The following is a 17,379-nucleotide window of genomic DNA, read 5'->3' on the forward strand; positions in this document are numbered from 1 at the left end:
CCCGCCGCTTTCCCGGCCTCCCTTCCTCTCCAGCGCGGGACTACGCAGAGCCGTCCCGTCCCGCTCGGCTGCTCCCGGTGGGGCTCGGCGGCTCTCATTCCCCGTGGCTGCGCGTCCCTTTGTCCCCCGGGCGACAGGGCGGGCTGTAACTTGGCCCGCTGGGCACGGAGCTCCGGTCGCGCCGTGGGGCCGCGCCGGGTGCTGCTGCTCTCTGGGAGAGTCCCGAGTGGCCGCGGAGCTGCCCACGTGTGTGTCCGCGGAGCGGGGCTGTGCCTGTTGTCAGGTGCTGCTCAGGCGTAAGTTTCCCTTCCTAAGGAAATGTCCCTGGGCAGATGTAGTTGTGATGCTGTGGCCTGGGTTGTACCAGTCAGTGGTTTTTTTTGTTGTTGTTGTTTTTTCTCTTTTGTTTTTTGTTTTCCTGTATTTTTTTTTCCCCCTCTTGCTCTTCAAGTGTTACCTCTTTCCTGGGGTGGGAATGTGAGTGCTGGGAGCAGGCTTCTCTCACTGGACTCTGGTGGAAGCCCTTGCTGCTGTGGTAGCCTGAGGCTGCAGCTGAGGCTCAGAAGGAACTCTGAGCTGATGGGGCTCCAGCACGGCCCTGCTGCCTTGCTGGGTGCTGCTGGTCTCAGTCTCCTGGATTCCTGCTGGTGGGAGCGTATTGGGATTGGCTTGGGGAACTTGCGCTACTGGATGCCACCAGCCCATCGGTTTAGGTGAGGGAATGTGATCTACAAGTGCTTGCTTATCTGTTACAATGCAAAAGAGGCTAGGTTAGTTAAAACCTCCTTTATCAGCAGGGAAAAACTCCCTTGCTTGGTTCTTGGAGCTAGAATGGTTTAGGAAGTGCTTTGTCTGTTGTGTTCAGCAGGAGAAAAAGGGGAAAACCCTCACTAAACAGCAGCTCCTCTATGCTGAGTGTGAAGGAGTTTACCCTGGCTACTGTACATCCTCTGCTGCTGCCTTGCCTGGCCCCTTGCATGCTAGCTCAGAGCTTATCTGTGATGCTTGAGCTGTGGCTCTTGCCTTAGGCGTGCCTGTGAGATCCTGCTGCTCCAGCTCCAGGCAGCAGGAGCTGGCAGTGACTTTGAGATTGTGGAGTATTACTTAAGAAAAGGATTTAATTCTGTGCTTCTATTTTCACCCCTGAAGCTGTAAGGGAATGGGAAATGGCCACCAGGCCATAAGGACCAGGTGTGTGCCTGGTGCTTTCTAGCCTGTGCTGGCTCCACCTTCCCCCCAGGGAAAAACTTGTTTCACCTCGCTAAGCTCTCCTGGAGGCTGCAGGGCAATGTGGCCATGGAGAATGAGGGCTTGAGTGTGCTACAGCCCTCCTTGGCTGACCGCACCAAGGGTCACCTCTGCTCTTCCCTGGAGGGGCAGAGTGAGAAACAGAAGGACTAGATGCTCTGCAAACACGCTTTAGCAATAGTTAAAACTTCAGTGTGTCATCAGTATTGTGTTGGTTACAAATGTAAAACACAGCACCACAGGAGCTGCTGTGAACAAAATTAACTCCGTCCCAGCCAGACCCAGCGCACAACCCCATACTGACTTGGACTGATGATTTTGAGGGCAAGTCTGTGCCTTTGTTTCTCAGCTGTGTACTGTCTCCTGTGTTGACTCTTTTGAGTGATTCCCCACAGCTGACCTCCATCATGCAGGAGACATGGAGGAGCTGGAGGCAGAGAGGGGAGTTGGCTTGGTTAAGGGAAGGATCAACAGCAGCACAGAGGCTCCCTGGGGTGAAGTAGCTTGGGTGTAGCAGTGTGATATGTGGCACCTTGTTCTACTTGCCGTTTGATCATGGCCGGACTGTAGATGCTATAGTAACAGTAACAGGACTGAGAATAGGGAAAGGTCAGGCAGGACATCTGCTTTGCTCTGGGACTGCTGCCTTTCCTGCCTGGCATTGCTGTTTTGCCATCTCTCTGTGGAGTTGAGTGCATAACGATACCTCTGAAGTGCTGTGGGAAGGTGAGTCTCCAGCTGGGATAGGAATGAGGCAGACTACAAAGTGATGCCTGATATGTGGGGGGTGTCACGTGAATGAGTAGGGCTATGCATGAGGAGAAAATGGACCAGAATGGGCTGCTCTGAGGAAGTGTTGTGAACTGTGGGCAAATGGGGGTAGGCGGAGTGAGGGGCTCAGGCTGGCTGTTGGCTGAACAGTGCTGGAAAGGGAAGTAGTGAAAGGGCTGGATTGTGGGGTAAAGACTGTAGCCCAGTGGGATCTCTGGGAGTGGCAGAAGCAGAACCATGCAGGTGTTAGGAGCACTGACAAAGCAGGGGATGCAAGTTCAACTCCTTGGATTTGCCTGAGTGAAAAGTGGCTCATAGGACTGGGGCTTGCTGAAACTGGGAGGAGGAAGAGGGCTCCACACAGCCTCTAAACTGCCCACTCAGCTCTTGCCCATCTACTCTTCTGTGCTGTCTCCTATCTGGTAGGGCTCCTTTTGCTCCTTTGCCTCGGCTGGTAGTGCTTCTCTGCTGAGCAGCAAGTGACACCTAGTGTCAGCTCAGGCAGTAGTAACCATGCCTGCACTGGCTCCAGCTGCTTCTCCCATCTCAGGTTTTGTGGTGACTTTTAGTTACGTGAGATGGTTACAGCAGCAGAGCCTTGCTTCGAGGGAGGGAGCAAACTCTTTGTACCTTCTACTGGGCTGAATATTTTGTAGTCTGGTCCCTCTATGCCCCTGTACATTGTTGCTCGGTCCCTGATGAGATGACAAATGCTTTACCTCCAAGATTTTCTCACTGCTGACTGTAGGCACTGGCAGCAGGGCCCAAGCTGCAGATGTGAGGCTGGGTACAAAGCCAGCTGTGCAGGGCAGAGAGTGGCTCCATGTCCTTTCCCAGTGGATGCAGTCAGTCCTCAGTTTCACCCGTCCATCCCAGACATGCATCTCTAGAGGCCGTATGCCATTCCTGCTGCCCACAGGAGGTCACTGGAGAGCAAGCAGAGTCCATGTCCCTGTCCCAGGTCTACCTGTGAGGAGCTAGGCTTTCCCCTTTCTCCTTGGGATTGTGGGTGTGGGGAGAGTAGGGACCTTTCCTCTATACTCTTCCCCTTTCCTGACCTTCAGGGAAGAGCTGGCCCTGGCAGTCTGGAGCGTGCCCTGCCTAGATCTCAAGTGACTTCTACCTTTCTGCTGTCCTTCAGGATGATCCAGCGGCACCAGCTGGTGCAGTCTGTGCTGCAGGAGCTGCAGGAAGCCACCGAATGCTTTGGTCTGGAGGGCCTTGCCAGTGCTGCACTAGAGGCAGAGAGGACCCTGTCATCTTTCTCCCTGCCTGGCTATTGCAGGAGGCAATTTCAAGAGGAGCTGGAAGTTGATCGAGTAGCCAGGAGCCTGTACCCTGAGGATGCTCCAAGTAACATGCTGCCTCTGGTTTGTAAAGGTGAAGGGAACCGCCTCTTTGAGGCAGCCAGTGTGCTGCTCTGGGGCAACCCCAGTCTCAGCCTGGAGCTGCAGGTGCGCACGGTGGTGGAGATGCTGCTGCACAAACAGTACTACCTGAATGGCATGATTGACTCCAAGGTGATGCTGCAGGCTGCCCGCTACTCCCTGTGTACGGAGGAGACACCAGAGATGACCAGCCTCCCCATGGCTATCCTGGAGGCTATCTTTGATGCAGATATCAAAGCTACCTGTTTTCCTGGCACCTTTGCCAATATGTGGCATGTCTATGCTCTTGCCTCAGTGCTGCAGTGTAACATCTACTCAATCTATCCCATGAGCAACCTGAAGATCCGGCCATATTTCAACCGACTCATCCGGCCCAGGAAGTGTGGCCCGCAGACCTCCACTCTCCACATCATGTGGTCAGGGCAGCAGCTCTCCAGGCAGGTCTTCAAAGCACAGTACTTTGTTGCTGTAGTTGGTCTGGAGGAGCTGGAGCCTACGATACCTTCATCAGAGCCTCCTGTACAGCCCATGAGGACCCTGGAGCTGCTGAACAGTGACCCCCAGCTGACCTACTCCAACCTGCGTGACAGGTACAGCATTACCAAGAGCACCTTCTACCGCTGGAAGCGCCAGTCTCGGGAACACCGACAGAAAGCGGCTGCCAGGTTTGCAGCTAAACACTTCCTCCAGTCCTGCTTTCAAGAGGGCAACATTGTCTCGCTCCAGCACTTTCGACAAATGTTTCCAGAAATCTCCCGATCCACATACTATGCCTGGAAGCACGAGATGCAGAGCATGGTCAATGGTGACGCCTCTGATCTGACTGAGGCCCATGGGTTGCAGGAGCTTCACAGGGAGGTTCCAAAGAAGGCTGATGTTAATGAGCCAACAAAGGCAGAGGCAAGTTTAAGACCCCCGAGTCCTTCCGTAGACCCAGTCCAAGCAGGGATCTTCATGCGAGGAGCCAAATCTTACCTGGAGAAATGCATATCCATGAACACTCTGGTGCCTTACAGGTGCTTCAAGCACAGCTTCCCCGGCATCTCCAGGTCCACTTACTACAACTGGCGAAGAAAAGCAATCAAAGAGAACCCCAACTTCAAACCCCCCCAGCCTCCCTTGAATAACCAGAAACCTCTAGCCATAGAAAAGCCACTTCTGCAGCTGAAGCCAAGCAGCTTGCCTGCTAGGAAGAAGCTGAATGGAGATCAGCCAGCAGCCAGGAGTCTCCTGCAGCTCAAGCCCTCTCTGTGCTGGAGGAAGCGGCTACGAGATGTGGCCCGGAGACAGGTCCAGCAGTGGCGGCTGCCATTCAGCAAGTTTTGCCTGCGCTATCCAACACTTTCCTCCACAACCTACTGGTTTTGGAAGGGTAGCAGCCGAGCATCTAGGCAGCATCGCCTTCGCAGCTCCAATCGGCCTTTGAACAGGATTACTTCCCTGGCACCGCAGAGATCTGAGCCGAGTGTCAAGCCCCCGCTCCACATGGAGGCAGCCAAGCATCTGGACAAGTCAGCACCAGCCACTCCATACAATGCCACCATTTCAGGCTACCCTGTGTCGGAGAGAGCCAACAGTCAGATGTTTGTGATGGATGTGATTGCCACCACCCAGTTCAAGGCACAAGCCAAGCTGTTCCTGCAGCAGCGCTTTGAGTCGAAGACCTTCCCCACCTACAAGGAGTTTAGTGCCCGCTTCCCCCTCACAGCCCGCTCCACCTACTACATGTGGAAGCGTGCCCTGCACGATGGGCTGACCCTTGTGGATGTATGAGGTCCACCTGGCCACGGTTCTCCATTGATGTGCCCTGAGACCCACTGGTCGGGTGTCCAGGCCAGGGCCCAGGTCAAACTTTTGTTTTGGTTTTGTTTTGTTTGTAGTATTTTTTTTTTTTCCTGTGTGGTTGAATCAGGCATGAGAATGCCTACAGTGCCCGCTCCTGGAGATGGAAGGAGTGGGAGGCAGGTACTGACTGCCCCGAAGGAGAGGGGGCAGAGGGGTTTTGCCTTCTTTGCACTCAGGGAACAAGTAGGGGTCATAGGATTCTATCAGGCTTCCAGTGTATGCTTGAGGTAGAGAGTTTGAAGGCCTCTCTGCCCTGGGCGTTTGTGTGAAGGAGCAGTGGGAACAGGCAGAACTCAGCATAGAGGTGCCCAGCATCCCCTCGGTCAGAAGGAGGGGCTGGAGGAGTGCTCAGCACTGAGGTATAACATCTCTGATCTGTGCTCCTCCTTGTTAAAGGCTTCACATGGTGCTGCTTGGACTTTGTGGCTTTTAATACTTGTCCTGGCTGCTCTGATTTCCACTAGAGGAAACAGGCAGGTAAAGGGATGAGGGGTTGTTTTGTGTCCCTGGTGCAATCTATGCTGGGAATGTGTTGGGGTCCCTTATCAAGCCAGAAGCTGGTATCTTTTGTAGGCGCCTCAACAGCTTTACAAGACTTTTATGGTCATGTAGCAATTACCTCTTTCGTGGTCCTTAACTCTCTCTCAGAGCTGGCAGCTGCCTTATCCTCTGTGTCTTTTCTCTAGTGCCTGTGTGAAGGTGTCTGCCTGCTGTGGGGCAGAGACCAGGTGCTGCAGGCCCAAAGCCTTTGCTTTCCCTGAATCATGCTACAAGTCCAGTGTGGTGTGACCGTCACCTTACAGCATGCCTGTGCACACCAAATTGTAAGAATTAAAAGCAATAAAAACTTCCGCTTCCAGTCCTGTGTGGTTCTTTCCTTGTGCATGAGGAATCAGAATGGTCCTGTGACACCCTTAGGCCCTAGTGATGTGATGAAGCAGTACTGAGCGCCAGCAGGATCTCACCGCCATTGATACACCCCTAGAAAATACCTCTGTGGGGAGAATGAATATTGTGTGCGGTCTCATAGGAGGGATCTTGGGGGTGGTGGGTGCTGTGGGAAGAGCCATGCAGTGTGGGAAGGCCCCTGCACTGGGGAGCAGGGAGATGCTGAGCAGTGCTTGGTGCCACTGCAGAGAGCTCTGTGTGTCAGGAAGTAATTGGAGTAATTAGTTGCCAGTGATTTCTCACCAGTGAACTCCTCCAAGGGAGTAAGCTGGTAATTACTCTAGAATGATTATCTGTGTTTCTGAACTGCTGGGGACTAGAGGTAGCTGCTCTCCATGGCAGCAGCAAGCTGTGAAGGTGCACAAGGCCTCTAGAGCAAAGCTGTGCCTTCACTCTACTGAACATAGGGGACAGAGGGTGGCTTGCGTGACCACCAAACTCAAGTCCCTCAGGTGGCCCTGTGCTGTGGGCAGCAGCAGGGATGGGACTGGGATTTACATCCAGCATACTGTGTATTTGCTTAGGGAGAGCAGGAGAGCCTGTGGGGACTTCCCAGCTCTCTGCGGGGTGGAGAGATGGCTCATCTTTGTTACCATCGTCTGACTCATCTCAAATGGAGATTTTTGCACACCTTACATCAGGCTGCTGCTCAGTCATCTCCTATTTTCTTGCAAAATGCTTGAGGAGATCCAGGTACGATGCTTTCTTTGCTCTTAGTTGGGTGCCTGGATGGGGTGTCACATAAAAATAACATTCTTCCAAGGGTTTTACATGTGCACTTATACATGTTACACAGTAGGCAGAAGGGGGCATCTCATGCTTTAGTATCATACAGAGCGGCCATAGTGGTTCCTCGGCAGTCTGCACCCTGAGCTTTCCCTCTGCAGGGGGCTGCAAGCTGTGCTGCTCAAGGCAGGCATCTTCCTGTTCTGTTTCCAGCAGCCTTCACAGATACCTTCCTCTAGTGCTGAGACAGCAGCTCCTGCATGGCATGATGGTGGTGGAGGGTGGAACTCACAGCCTTCTATTCATACCCACTATTCTCATGCCTAAATGACAGTAGGACATGAATTCAAGGCAATCCTAGTGGCTCTCCACTGTATTGCCATGTGCTGTCCAATAAATTTCTCCTTTTGCCAACAGACAGGTGTTCAGTTCAAGTGTCACTGAGATCCCTTGCAGGTGGGCACTTGAGGCACCAACCTCAGCCAAGGTGGAAATGAAAACAGTAAAAGGCGATTGAAATGCAGAGGCTGGGGGCCGTGAAGCCTATGAGGAGCAGTCCCTGCTCACCTGACACGCACAGTTCACATCTGTCATGCTGTGTCAGACTGAGGTGGTGAGGCTCTGCCTGGGTCACAACTGTGTCACCAGGGCCGGAGTTTGGCAGGGGTGCTTGGAGTATGGGGACAGTGATGCCATCTTGCTATTCCCTCCTGTCCTCAAGTGGGTAGGAGTACCATCCCACCTGGTGACAACACGCAGATGGAAAAAAGGCAGATGCTGGCTGATGGAGGCAGAGGGTCGTCCCTGCAGTAAAACTGAGTGGTTACATGGTGAGTGCTCCTGTTAAACAGGGATGTTAAGTGTGGCAGCTAGCAGGGCAATAAGTCGGCCTAATAAACCATGCGACTCCAAATGACTTAATGAGCAGTAATGGCCTGCAGCTGGGAAGAGCTGGTCTGGGTGCCATGCCTTGTCAGTGCAGGAGCTCTGCTGTTGTGGCTGTGATGGGCAGTAGTCTCTGCCTGGAAGCTATCCTCCTGGGCTCAAAAATTAGCAGTCTTGAAATTTAGTGTGCAGCTAGCTTAGCAATTAGCTTTCCAGATGTGTTTTTCATTATAGAAGTGATCTTTACAAAAGCTTCTGGATCCCCGGTGGTCCTCCTTACCTTCCCATTAGCAGAGCTGCCTTAGGCAGTCCTGCAGTGGGGCTTTGCTTGCCCCAGGCTCCTGCAGCTCCTGGGGGCATGAGCAGCTCCTGGGCCTCGCTGTAACCACTGGGAAGACGTGCAGCCGCAGGACAGAGAAGTCAGTGCTGCCATTCAGATCCGAGACAGCAAACACGAAAACAATTAATTATTGAGAAAATATATATGGGGAAGGGAGAACAAGATGAGGAGAAAAGGAGATTATCTGGATCAGTCCCCTGTGTAAGCCTTTCCATTCAACCCCTTTGCATTTCCCACTGCTCAATCCCAGCACTGCTGCTCTGGTCTGCTGAGTTGCCCAGTTGTTTTACTTCTGTTCTGTATTTCCAAATCCTCCTGATTTTGTCTTATTAGCAAATGTCACCAGTGCATCCCTCCTTCCTATGCTGACTTGCTAATGTAAATGTGGTAGAAGATCAATCCTCATGCTGTTCCTTAAGGACTTTGTCCTCGAGACAAACAGATCATCTTCTGCAGTATTAATAACTCATTAACACCCATCAGAGCTGTTTTGGACCAGTTATGCTTGACAGTGGCACCCGGTACCGTACCTTTCAGCCAAAATCCAGGTGCTGCGTTCCCTGCTGTTACTTTTCTACACAACAAGGATGCTGATGTGTCATATTGTTTTAGCACAATCAACATCTGGATAGCACATGAGTTTTGGAAAAGAACTCCATGAGAGTGCTGCAGAGTGGTGCCCAACCATTCCCAAGCATCCCCCCACCTGGGCATGGTGGGGACATGGGGGCAGAAGCAGGGTGGGACAGCTCAGCCCCATGGCATGTTCCTGTGTTGAGGATGGTGGAGGAGAGGTAATGAGCACCCTGCTCTCAGAGCTGTTGCTGCAGTGGTGGTCCTTGATTGGCTTTTCTCCTGAAAATCTTCCCCTAGGTCCCAGAGAGGTGGCATGGCTGTGGGTTGTGTGTGCCCTGCTGCAGGCTGTTTGTGGGAAGACAAGGGGAGAAGGGAGGCTGACTCAGGGATGTGCTGAGGTGCACTGTTTTCCTTGATTATTATTATTATTATTTTAAGCAGGAATAGAATATTTATCCAATCTCACTTAATTAGCTATTTCCACACTGAATTGACGTGAAGGAAAAACACTGGCTGTGCCATTAAAAGAGGAGAAGAATGGATTGTGCTCATTTTCCTCCAGCTCCTTCCTTGGCATCCCCAGAGGACACACATGGGGTGGCAGTGGTGGTTTTGCCAAGAAGATCAGCTCCTAGGAAGGGGCTGTGTCTGCCCATACACACAGATGGACAGATGGACACCCTGCATTGTGCCCTCTCTGGCCTTGTGGTGTCACCAGCCCAGGGCAAGGGTTAGAGGTGCTGGTAGGACCACGGTGCTGAGATGGGCATTTTTGAGCAGTGTGCCTGGGGGTCTGCAGGAACCTGCCCATGCAGTAGGTTGGGGCTAGGGTTGCCACGCAGAACCTGTAGCCTCTGTGAGGGAGGCTCAGTTGCAAATAGGTGTCATAATTTAGATTAATGCCCCATGGGGTCAGGACACCTATGGAACTGCCATGGAGCTGAGGATACTGAGGTACTGAGGGGTACTGGGGGAGAACAGGAGGGAATAATCTCTTGTGTGCCTACTGATTGGGTTTAATTTTTTTTTAATTTTTCTTAGCTCAGTCACATTTCTGAACCTCTCCTGTTCCCTGACTGCTGTGCTCACTGCCTTTCTGCTTGTGCTCCGGCAGCTGCAGCAGACACTGGGCATCTGTGATAAGTTATTCAGCAGCAGTCTCTGTGCTGATCCTCAGATTTCAATTTCCACGTTTCCCTTCAGGCTGTTTCCAACTAATTTCTCCATTTGCATAATACCTCCCTTAGGGATGTGCTTGCTCGGCCCCTTTTCCCCTCTTTACAAGTTCATCAGAGATTCAGGCTATTAGTGGAAAACACTTTAATTCTGTTGGCCCTCCAGCCCAGTACTTTCCCCTGTGCCTCCAATTAAAGAAGGGGCAGGAATGAGACATGGAAAAGGTTGGAAATGCTCCTGCGGGGACCAGGAGCTGTACCCAGAAATGTGCAGGGGGATCTTCCTTGAACACATTTTATTTTAAGCTTTTCCTCCAGGCAGAGCAGCCTGAACAGCAATACCCCAACCTCTCTCTACCCAGTTCTTGTCCCCCTCGTGGCTAACAGCCCATCTCATCGCAGCACAGGCTGCTGGCTGTGATGCACACTGCAGCACGGCCCCCCTCCATGCTGCCCAGCCACTAGCTGGATGCTCATTTCCATGGGGAGCCACAGAACACCTTCAGCTCTTGGTCATCTCAGCACTCCCACAGCAGCCTGCAGAGCTCACCTCTTCCCTCTGCAGCCCTGCGTTAGCGCAAAGTGTTGTTTTGCCTGCTCTTTTATTAGCTCTTCCACATTATAAAACATAATGGGAACTTTCAGAACTGCTTCTGAACAAGTCTCTGATGTGCTTCTCTCCTTTATGGCTCGAGTACAACAGGAATTGCAGATATTAACATGCTTCTTTAGGATGAAATGTACATGTGAGGAGCACACTGTGCCACTTGCAGAGTCAGCAGCAGAGGAGTGAGAGGGCACCAGGGAAGGGGTAAGGAAAGGCCTTTGAACCGAGCGCTTTGGGGCAGTCACTGCCTTAGTGTCCATCCCTGAAGCACTTGGTATGTCACTGACAACATACAAATTCCCAGAAGTCAGTTGTAGGCATGGATGTACAGTACTTCCTAGTCAGCAGAGGCCCTTGGACAGATGGAGATGCCCCTCTCCAAAATGTGGGAAAGAGTATGTTGGGGTCTCCCCATTTCCTGTGCTCCCCCCAGGCCTCCTCCTCTCTGGATCCTTGCTTCCAGCACCCACCTGAGCTCTGCATGCCGTGCCAGTCTTGTGCTCCCCACTCCTGGTGTGCAAACCCCCAGCTCAGTGTTGAGAGTCAAGATCTTCCCCCCACACAGTCATGTTGTGGGCAGCAGTTCCCACTTCAAATATCTCCAGATCACCATGGGATGCCAGCCCTTCTGAACTACAGTTATTGGCACAATCATTGTGAACACTGGAAAACCTTGTGGGTTTTGCTGCCATCTTTGGTGATCAGGGCGACTGTCAGGAAGACAGACCAGCCTGCATTTCTTCTTGGTTCTCATCTGGAGCAGGCTAGTTACTGTATGTCCATCTGGAAAGGATGCAGAGAGCACCCCAGAGCATGCCTTTTGGTCATGTTCATGCTGCACCCTCTTCCTTTGCTGCAGCTGAAGGGCCAGGTGCCACTCATGGCACTGACAGGAGATCGTTGTCCCCATCATAGGAGTCCTGAATCCACACCAGGACCCAGATGCCCAAAAGAAAGAGCAGTCATTCCTCTTTGCCTGTCCCCTTCATGGGCAAACCCTAGACATCGGTGGTGGCTGTTCCCACTGCAGGGTTGGGAGAGGAAGTGGTGGTCCTGGAGCAGAATGGTGGCAGCAGCCAGCAGCAGCTTTTACACATGTTCCAGTGTGGTCCTCCTGGTTCCAGCGGTCAGGTCACTACTCAGTTCCCTGCTGTCAGATGGTGTCACCCCACAGTACCAGGGAGGACACAGAATAGTTGAAGCTGGAAAGGGACTTCCAGGGGGTATCTGGTCCAAGCCCTGCTCAAGCAGGACCTCCTAGGAGCTGCTTGCCCACACCCATGTCCAGGTGGCTTTTGAGTATCTCCAAGGATCTACTGTGTGTCTGAAAAGGGAAAGAGCTGGCACGGGGTATCCAAGGTGGGTCCTGCTATGCCAGAAGTCCTTGCAAGCACTGGCACCCTGTGCTCCACAGGAAGGCTTGATCCCAGGAGGACTGATGGCTGGGGACCATGCTGGTGTGCAGGCAGCAGTTACACGTGGCCCCCCTTGGAGAGATATGCGATGAGTGCCACCACCACCCCAACGTACACGCCTGTACCGATGGTTATAGAGAGCGCGGCAAGGAAGAGAGCTCGGCGGGAAGCTGAGCTGGCCAAGTGGAAATCTCCTTTGGAGACAGCCTTGCTGGTCTGGAAGGAGAAGAAGTACACACCACTGTACCTTCTCACCTGTGTGCAACAGGCAGCCACATGCAGAGGGATGGATGTGCATGAACTGGAGCATGCCTCATTCAACTACTGAAGCTAAAAGTGGGATGTACAGGCACTCAAGTGCCTCCCTCACCGAAAACATGGCAAATCAGAGGTCCATATTCTGCTATTCAAAGCAAGGAGTTCTCAGATAGGTGGTCTCTGTTGTCCCCTCTGCAGATGTCCCTCTCTGTATGAACCTGAGAAGAGCCCTAGGCTAGCGCTGTGTTTTTTGATACCTAAATTTATCATGAAGTGCATTCTAATGTGGTTATGTCACTGTGCTTTGCGAACAGATTTTGGTGTCTTGAGTGGGCTAAGTGGGAAGTCTGCTGATGCTCTGCATTTTTGCTGATCACTCTGTATTTAAAAAGATCTCAGGAAGAGTACTGTGACTATGTAGGAGCTGTGGCTTATGTGCTTTCTAAGTGTACAGCTGAATCATCTGGCTACCTTATCCCAGGAGTGCTAGGAGAGCATCAAACTGAGGGAACAATAGGCCACTTAGAATCATAGAATCATTAAGGTTGGAAAAGACCACTAAGATCATCCAGTCCAACCAGAAGCTCATCCTCATCATGCCCACTAACCATGTCCCTCAGTGCCACATCGACATGTTTCTTGAACACCTTATGTTTAATGACATTTAAAAGATTTTATCTGATTTTGAATCTGAAGATTTTGAATCTTCAGCTGAAACTTACTGACAAAGAAGGGCCAGTGAAGCCAGTGATGAAGGCAACATGGGTGTTAGCTCACAGGCTGGCAACTTCCAGCTGCCCTGTGTGGTCGGGGTGCAGTCAGAGCTGCTGTCAGTATTGCTCATGGCTGGTGCTATAGTTGATCTGTTAAAATCAGGGCAGCCACTGTGCACAGATATGGCCAAGAAGATATTCTTTGCCCCACAGAGTGAGCCCGAGTGGTAATTATACCAGAGCTAAGTTTGAAATGTATGAAGCACATTATCACATGGAGAATGCAGCATGCCGTGCTGTACATGTGCAGAAACATGAAATCAGCCACTTTGCAGGTCCCAATCCTCTCACTGGCTCTCTTCCAGATGCTACTGTTACACACTTATGAAGCTTTCCAGCTTCACACAGCCTGGTGCAAGCACACAGAATTTAATGAGTGAGGAGCAGAAACAAAGGTATGGTGGTATGTGATATGGGGACCATAGTCTCCAGCATGTCTGGTTTGCAGGGCATAAGCAGCAGATGAGATCACAGAGCAGGGTCTCATTACTGGAGAATGGGAGGGCAGATGGAAAATGCCACGTTCCTTTGTCTTGCTGGAGGGTGAGACCCAGGAGCAACAGGAGCCCCAGTTCCCTAAATAACACCTGAATGCCCAGGAGAGCAGTTCAGCTGCCAGCAGCTGAAGGACTTGCATTCCCACAGCAGCTATGCAGACATCCAGGAGCAAGAAGCACCCCTTGCCTCGGACCTCTGGGCACAGAGATGGGCAAAAGGATGACCTGTGCCCTGCAGGACCCTTTGCTGCAGGGCTAAGCACATGCAGGAGAGCAAAGGAGCCCACAGATGGGGATCTCTTACCCCTTGGGAGAAGTAGAACGCAGCAATCCCCAAGGGCCAGAAGCAGCACAGCATGGAGAACAGGGCCAGGCCCAGGTGGTCTCGGGGGGGGAGCATCAGGAATTGGTCCTCGCTTTCGCTGTCACTAGAGGAGTCGCTCTGCAAAGATAAACGAAGTCGGGGCCTGCAGGGAACTGCACCCGCACCTCCACGAGCTGCCCTGCAGCCCAGCAGGCCCAGCCACTGCTCCCAGTGACCCCACATACCCCGCAGCCCTGTCCTTCCTCCCCCGCAGCCCTGCCCTTCCTCCCAGCTTCTGCTCAGTCCTGCTCTAAGTCCTCACACATCTCCCAGCTTCACATTCAAGGCATGAGTTTCAGAAATCTTCTGGCAGCTCAGCGGGGCTGGTGAGGAAAGTCGTGGCTCAGCACATTCAGGCGCTTCGGCTCCCTGCCAGAACGTTGCTTAGCTCACCGGCTGGGGTCTAGGATTTCCCTGTGAGATATTCTTACACTGAGATATCTGGAGCTTTGGCGGAGCTGGCCGTTTGTCAGCTTAAACAAACTTAAACAAAGTGCCTTAACCCCATTAGGGACCGGTAGATCGATATCTTGCTAAACTAATTTAGAGATTGAAGAAAAGCGGTTGAATTGGAGCCTCCATCACGGTTGCAGTGTGTCCTGTCCTCTTAGCAATCCCATTTCTCACGTCACTGCCATCAGCTTGCCTGTGTTTGGCCACGGCCTGCCCAGCTGAGCTGTTTGGCAGCGATGTGTGCTGTGGGAAGCTTCGGAGAGGTGGAGAGAGCCAGGGAAGTCACGCCGCGGGCCCTCAGGGCAGCAGCAGAGCTGTGCCAGCAGATGGGCACTGGCTCCAGCATGCTCTGAGGACCTGCCAGGTCCTGGGTAACGTGCAGAATGAGGCTGCTTTGCCAGTTTTATTCTTTCCCTGCAAGATCCATCCTGCTTTGATATATTAAGCTTTCTTGCACTGACATCATGCACGTGAATGTCACTGTTATGCATCAGGAGCGCTATTTCCTATTACATCCAGCAACACGGTGGCCACAGATTGCCCTTGTCAAAGGGTTCCTGTCACCATAAGCTGCAGAGATGGCCCGGGCTTCCAGGCTGCCAGCAGAAAAGCTGGTGACCTTCTGAGGTCCATGCTTAGGGGAAAGAGTGGGAATTTTAAGCAGAAAGAAGAAATTCTGGGTGCACAGAGACTGAGGAGACAGGAGAGAGTGTGGCCCGGGAGGGCAGCCAAGCACTTGGCCCAGTCACCACAGGAGGTATGTTATGCCAACCCTCTGCACAAAGCTCACCTCGTACTCCTGGAGCTCCTCCTCCTCCACCTCATAGGACACTGTTTGGATGCGGATGTCACTCTCTACCAGGCAGGACCCTTGTGCATCATGCCCATCAGGACTGTCAGACAGAACCTCTTTACCTTCTGTAAAAGTGGTCTCACAGCTCTCTGTCTTGCTGTCCTTTGCCTTGAGAGCAGTCTCATCTTTCACAAGGATGAAATTGGGGCCATACAAGGCTTCCACAGCCAGCTGCAGGGAGCTGGCATCCAGCAGCTGGTGAGTCCTGGCTCCGCCAGTGTTTTGGAAGATGTAGGAGTACAGTTTCCCTTGGCAGTGGTGGCCGGGGTACTCTTGGCTGTGGTGCTGGTGGTAAGAATAGCTGCTGTGGAGGTGCCCGTTAGCCTTGGCCAACAGTGGGTCCTGGAGCTCACGCACACTCTCCATGCTGCTGGCAGGGTAGGAGCAATCCTGCGGGAGCAGAGAGCAGAGGGGGTGTAACCTCCACACGGCAAGGAAGTGGGGAAGCCATTGCCCTTGTGGAGCCAATGTCAAGATGAGCAAGGCAAGAGGGAACAGGATTTGGCAATGTGAGGGAAAAGAAGAGCCCTCCCCCACTTCCCACAGCTTGAATGCTCTCCTACCAAAATGAACATCTCCTCATCCCTCCCCAGCTGGTAGGAAGATAAGGATCCAGCCATGCAGCGAAGCAATCTGGTTCAGGCTGGATTAAGATTGCTGTGTCCATAACGCATCTCAATATGGTCATGTGCAGCCTGATAGGAGCAGTCCCTCTGCATCTTCAGAGCTGGCTCATAATCTGTACTGCTACAAAGCATGTTCAGATAGTGGTTTCATGGACATGGGACAGTCTCCAGGGACTCTTTTAAGGCTGGGCTAAAGATGGGGTATGGGGAGGCAAGAGCTGAGGAAAGCCAGGAACCTTCAACTACCGCTGCCAACACTGATTTCTTCCTAAGGAAAAATCCAGTCCTTACTCCCTTCCTCCATTTCAGAGCGCTGAAACACTCTGCTGCCTTTTTTTTTTTTTTTAACATGAAATTTTCTGAGATGAAACATTTCAACCCTATTTCTTCAAAGGAGCGCTTACTGTTTTGGCTTTCCAACCCACCTCAGCACATAGAAAATGTGTAGTGAAATATCAGGATCCCCCAGGAGAGAGGAATGATCGCTTTGTGCTGTTCAGTATCCGTGTGTCCTCTTTTCCAGCCCTCTCTGCATGCTCCCAGCTGCTGGAGCGTGCCACCCTCCTGCCTTGCAGCCCCAAATGTCACTCTGCTCCCTAGAGACCTCCGCAGCTGCTTTCTCTGCTGGATGCTGCAAAGCAGAGCACACTGCTACCTGCCATAGGGCTCCCTGTGGTGCCCTACCGATGGCAGGCACATTGCTTTGGCTTCAAATCAATCCTCACAAAGAAAATATAAATGAAGAAGTTGGAGTTGAGGACTCCAGGGAGCAAGAAGCCCAACTGCTTCCCACAAGGCCCTGTTCACTCGGCCAAATTCTGCCATACTGCACAGTTTTGAGTGCCACAGCTCGTTGTAAATGTCCCTGTTGATGGGCTTTGTGTTGGCAGCAGTTGGCACATTTTAGAAAGCTGTTTAGGAAAATGAAGCCATTCAAAAGCACTCCTACATTGCTAAAACACTGCGTGAGTGCTCTCTATACCTCCTTCCCCAAAATCATTGTCTGCTTTCTTTACCCTCCCACCTTACCAATAAGGTACTCAATGGCTCACACATAGCAGATGGCCAGGAAGTATTTCCACAATATTTAAGAGTTATGCACGTTGGTATCACAGATATTTTCATTTCCTGCACAGACCAAAATAATTATGCTTACCTCAATATGCAAATCAGATTTACAACAACATCATAGAATCATAGAATGGCTTGGGTTGGAAGGGACCTTAAAGACCCAACACCTTGATGTGGGCAGGGTTGGCATCTGCTAAATCAGAAACTAGATCAGGTTGCCCAGAACCCCATCCAATATGGCCTTGAATTCCTCCAGGGATGGAGGAATTTTCTTTATAAAATAAACCATTAGGACTGACCAGTCTCTGTGTATCATGTGAGTGTAGCAGCCCAACTAGGAGCCCAACTCCAGCAAAGCTGCTGGTTGTGGTGAGGCATCAGCATCTCCAAGAATGTTTCTGGCTGCACTACCAGATGTGCTGGGAGGGAGCCAGCAAGGGGATGCTGCAAGTGTGGCTGCTTATCACAGATGAGGCCATCAGCACTGATTTTGAGGAGGGGGACTTACAGAACTGGATAGCATGCACGGTGTGAGTGAGGGATAGAAAGAAGGGAAGGGG

The 17,379-nt window shown here is 52.0% G+C and overlaps 2 protein-coding genes across 2 annotated transcripts; one reads left to right on the forward strand and one right to left on the reverse strand.

Annotated features, from left to right (window-relative positions):
* Positions 1-1,414: 1,414 nt before the first annotated feature.
* Positions 1,415-6,103, forward strand: VRTN (vertebrae development associated). The gene has a single exon (XM_031553611.1). The coding sequence runs from the start codon at positions 3,162-3,164 to the stop codon at positions 5,178-5,180; it is 2,019 nt and encodes a 672-aa protein (XP_031409471.1). The 5' UTR covers positions 1,415-3,161; the 3' UTR covers positions 5,181-6,103.
* Positions 6,104-8,218: 2,115 nt separating this feature from the next.
* Positions 8,219-16,033, reverse strand: SYNDIG1L (synapse differentiation inducing 1 like). Its single transcript, XM_003206611.4, has 3 exons — positions 15,060-16,033; positions 13,757-13,894; positions 8,219-12,140 (listed from the first exon to the last, which is right to left on the reverse strand). The coding sequence occupies exons 1-3, from the start codon at positions 15,486-15,488 to the stop codon at positions 11,982-11,984; spliced, it is 726 nt and encodes a 241-aa protein (XP_003206659.1). The 5' UTR covers positions 15,489-16,033; the 3' UTR covers positions 8,219-11,981.
* Positions 16,034-17,379: the final 1,346 nt, after the last annotated feature.

The sequence above is a fragment of the Meleagris gallopavo genome, chromosome 5 (assembly GCF_000146605.3).
Source record: "Meleagris gallopavo isolate NT-WF06-2002-E0010 breed Aviagen turkey brand Nicholas breeding stock chromosome 5, Turkey_5.1, whole genome shotgun sequence".
In the NCBI taxonomy this organism is placed as follows: Eukaryota; Metazoa; Chordata; class Aves; order Galliformes; family Phasianidae; genus Meleagris; species Meleagris gallopavo.

What these genes read in the sequence shown, in the direction of transcription:
- VRTN (XM_031553611.1), top strand. Translation starts at nt 3,162, where the DNA reads ATGATCCAGCGGCACCAGCTGGTGCAGTCTGTGCTGCAGGAGCTGCAG.
- SYNDIG1L (XM_003206611.4), bottom strand. Translation starts at nt 15,488, where the DNA reads ATGGAGAGTGTGCGTGAGCTCCAGGACCCACTGTTGGCCAAGGCTAAC. An exon ending in AGGAGCTCCAGGAGTACGAG is followed by an intron (nt 13,895 to 15,059) that starts GTGAGCTTTGTG and finishes TTATCTTTGCAG; the next exon opens with AGCGACTCCTCTAGTGACAG. An exon ending in CGTTCTACTTCTCCCAAGGG is followed by an intron (nt 12,141 to 13,756) that starts GTAAGAGATCCC and finishes TTCTCCTTCCAG; the next exon opens with ACCAGCAAGGCTGTCTCCAA.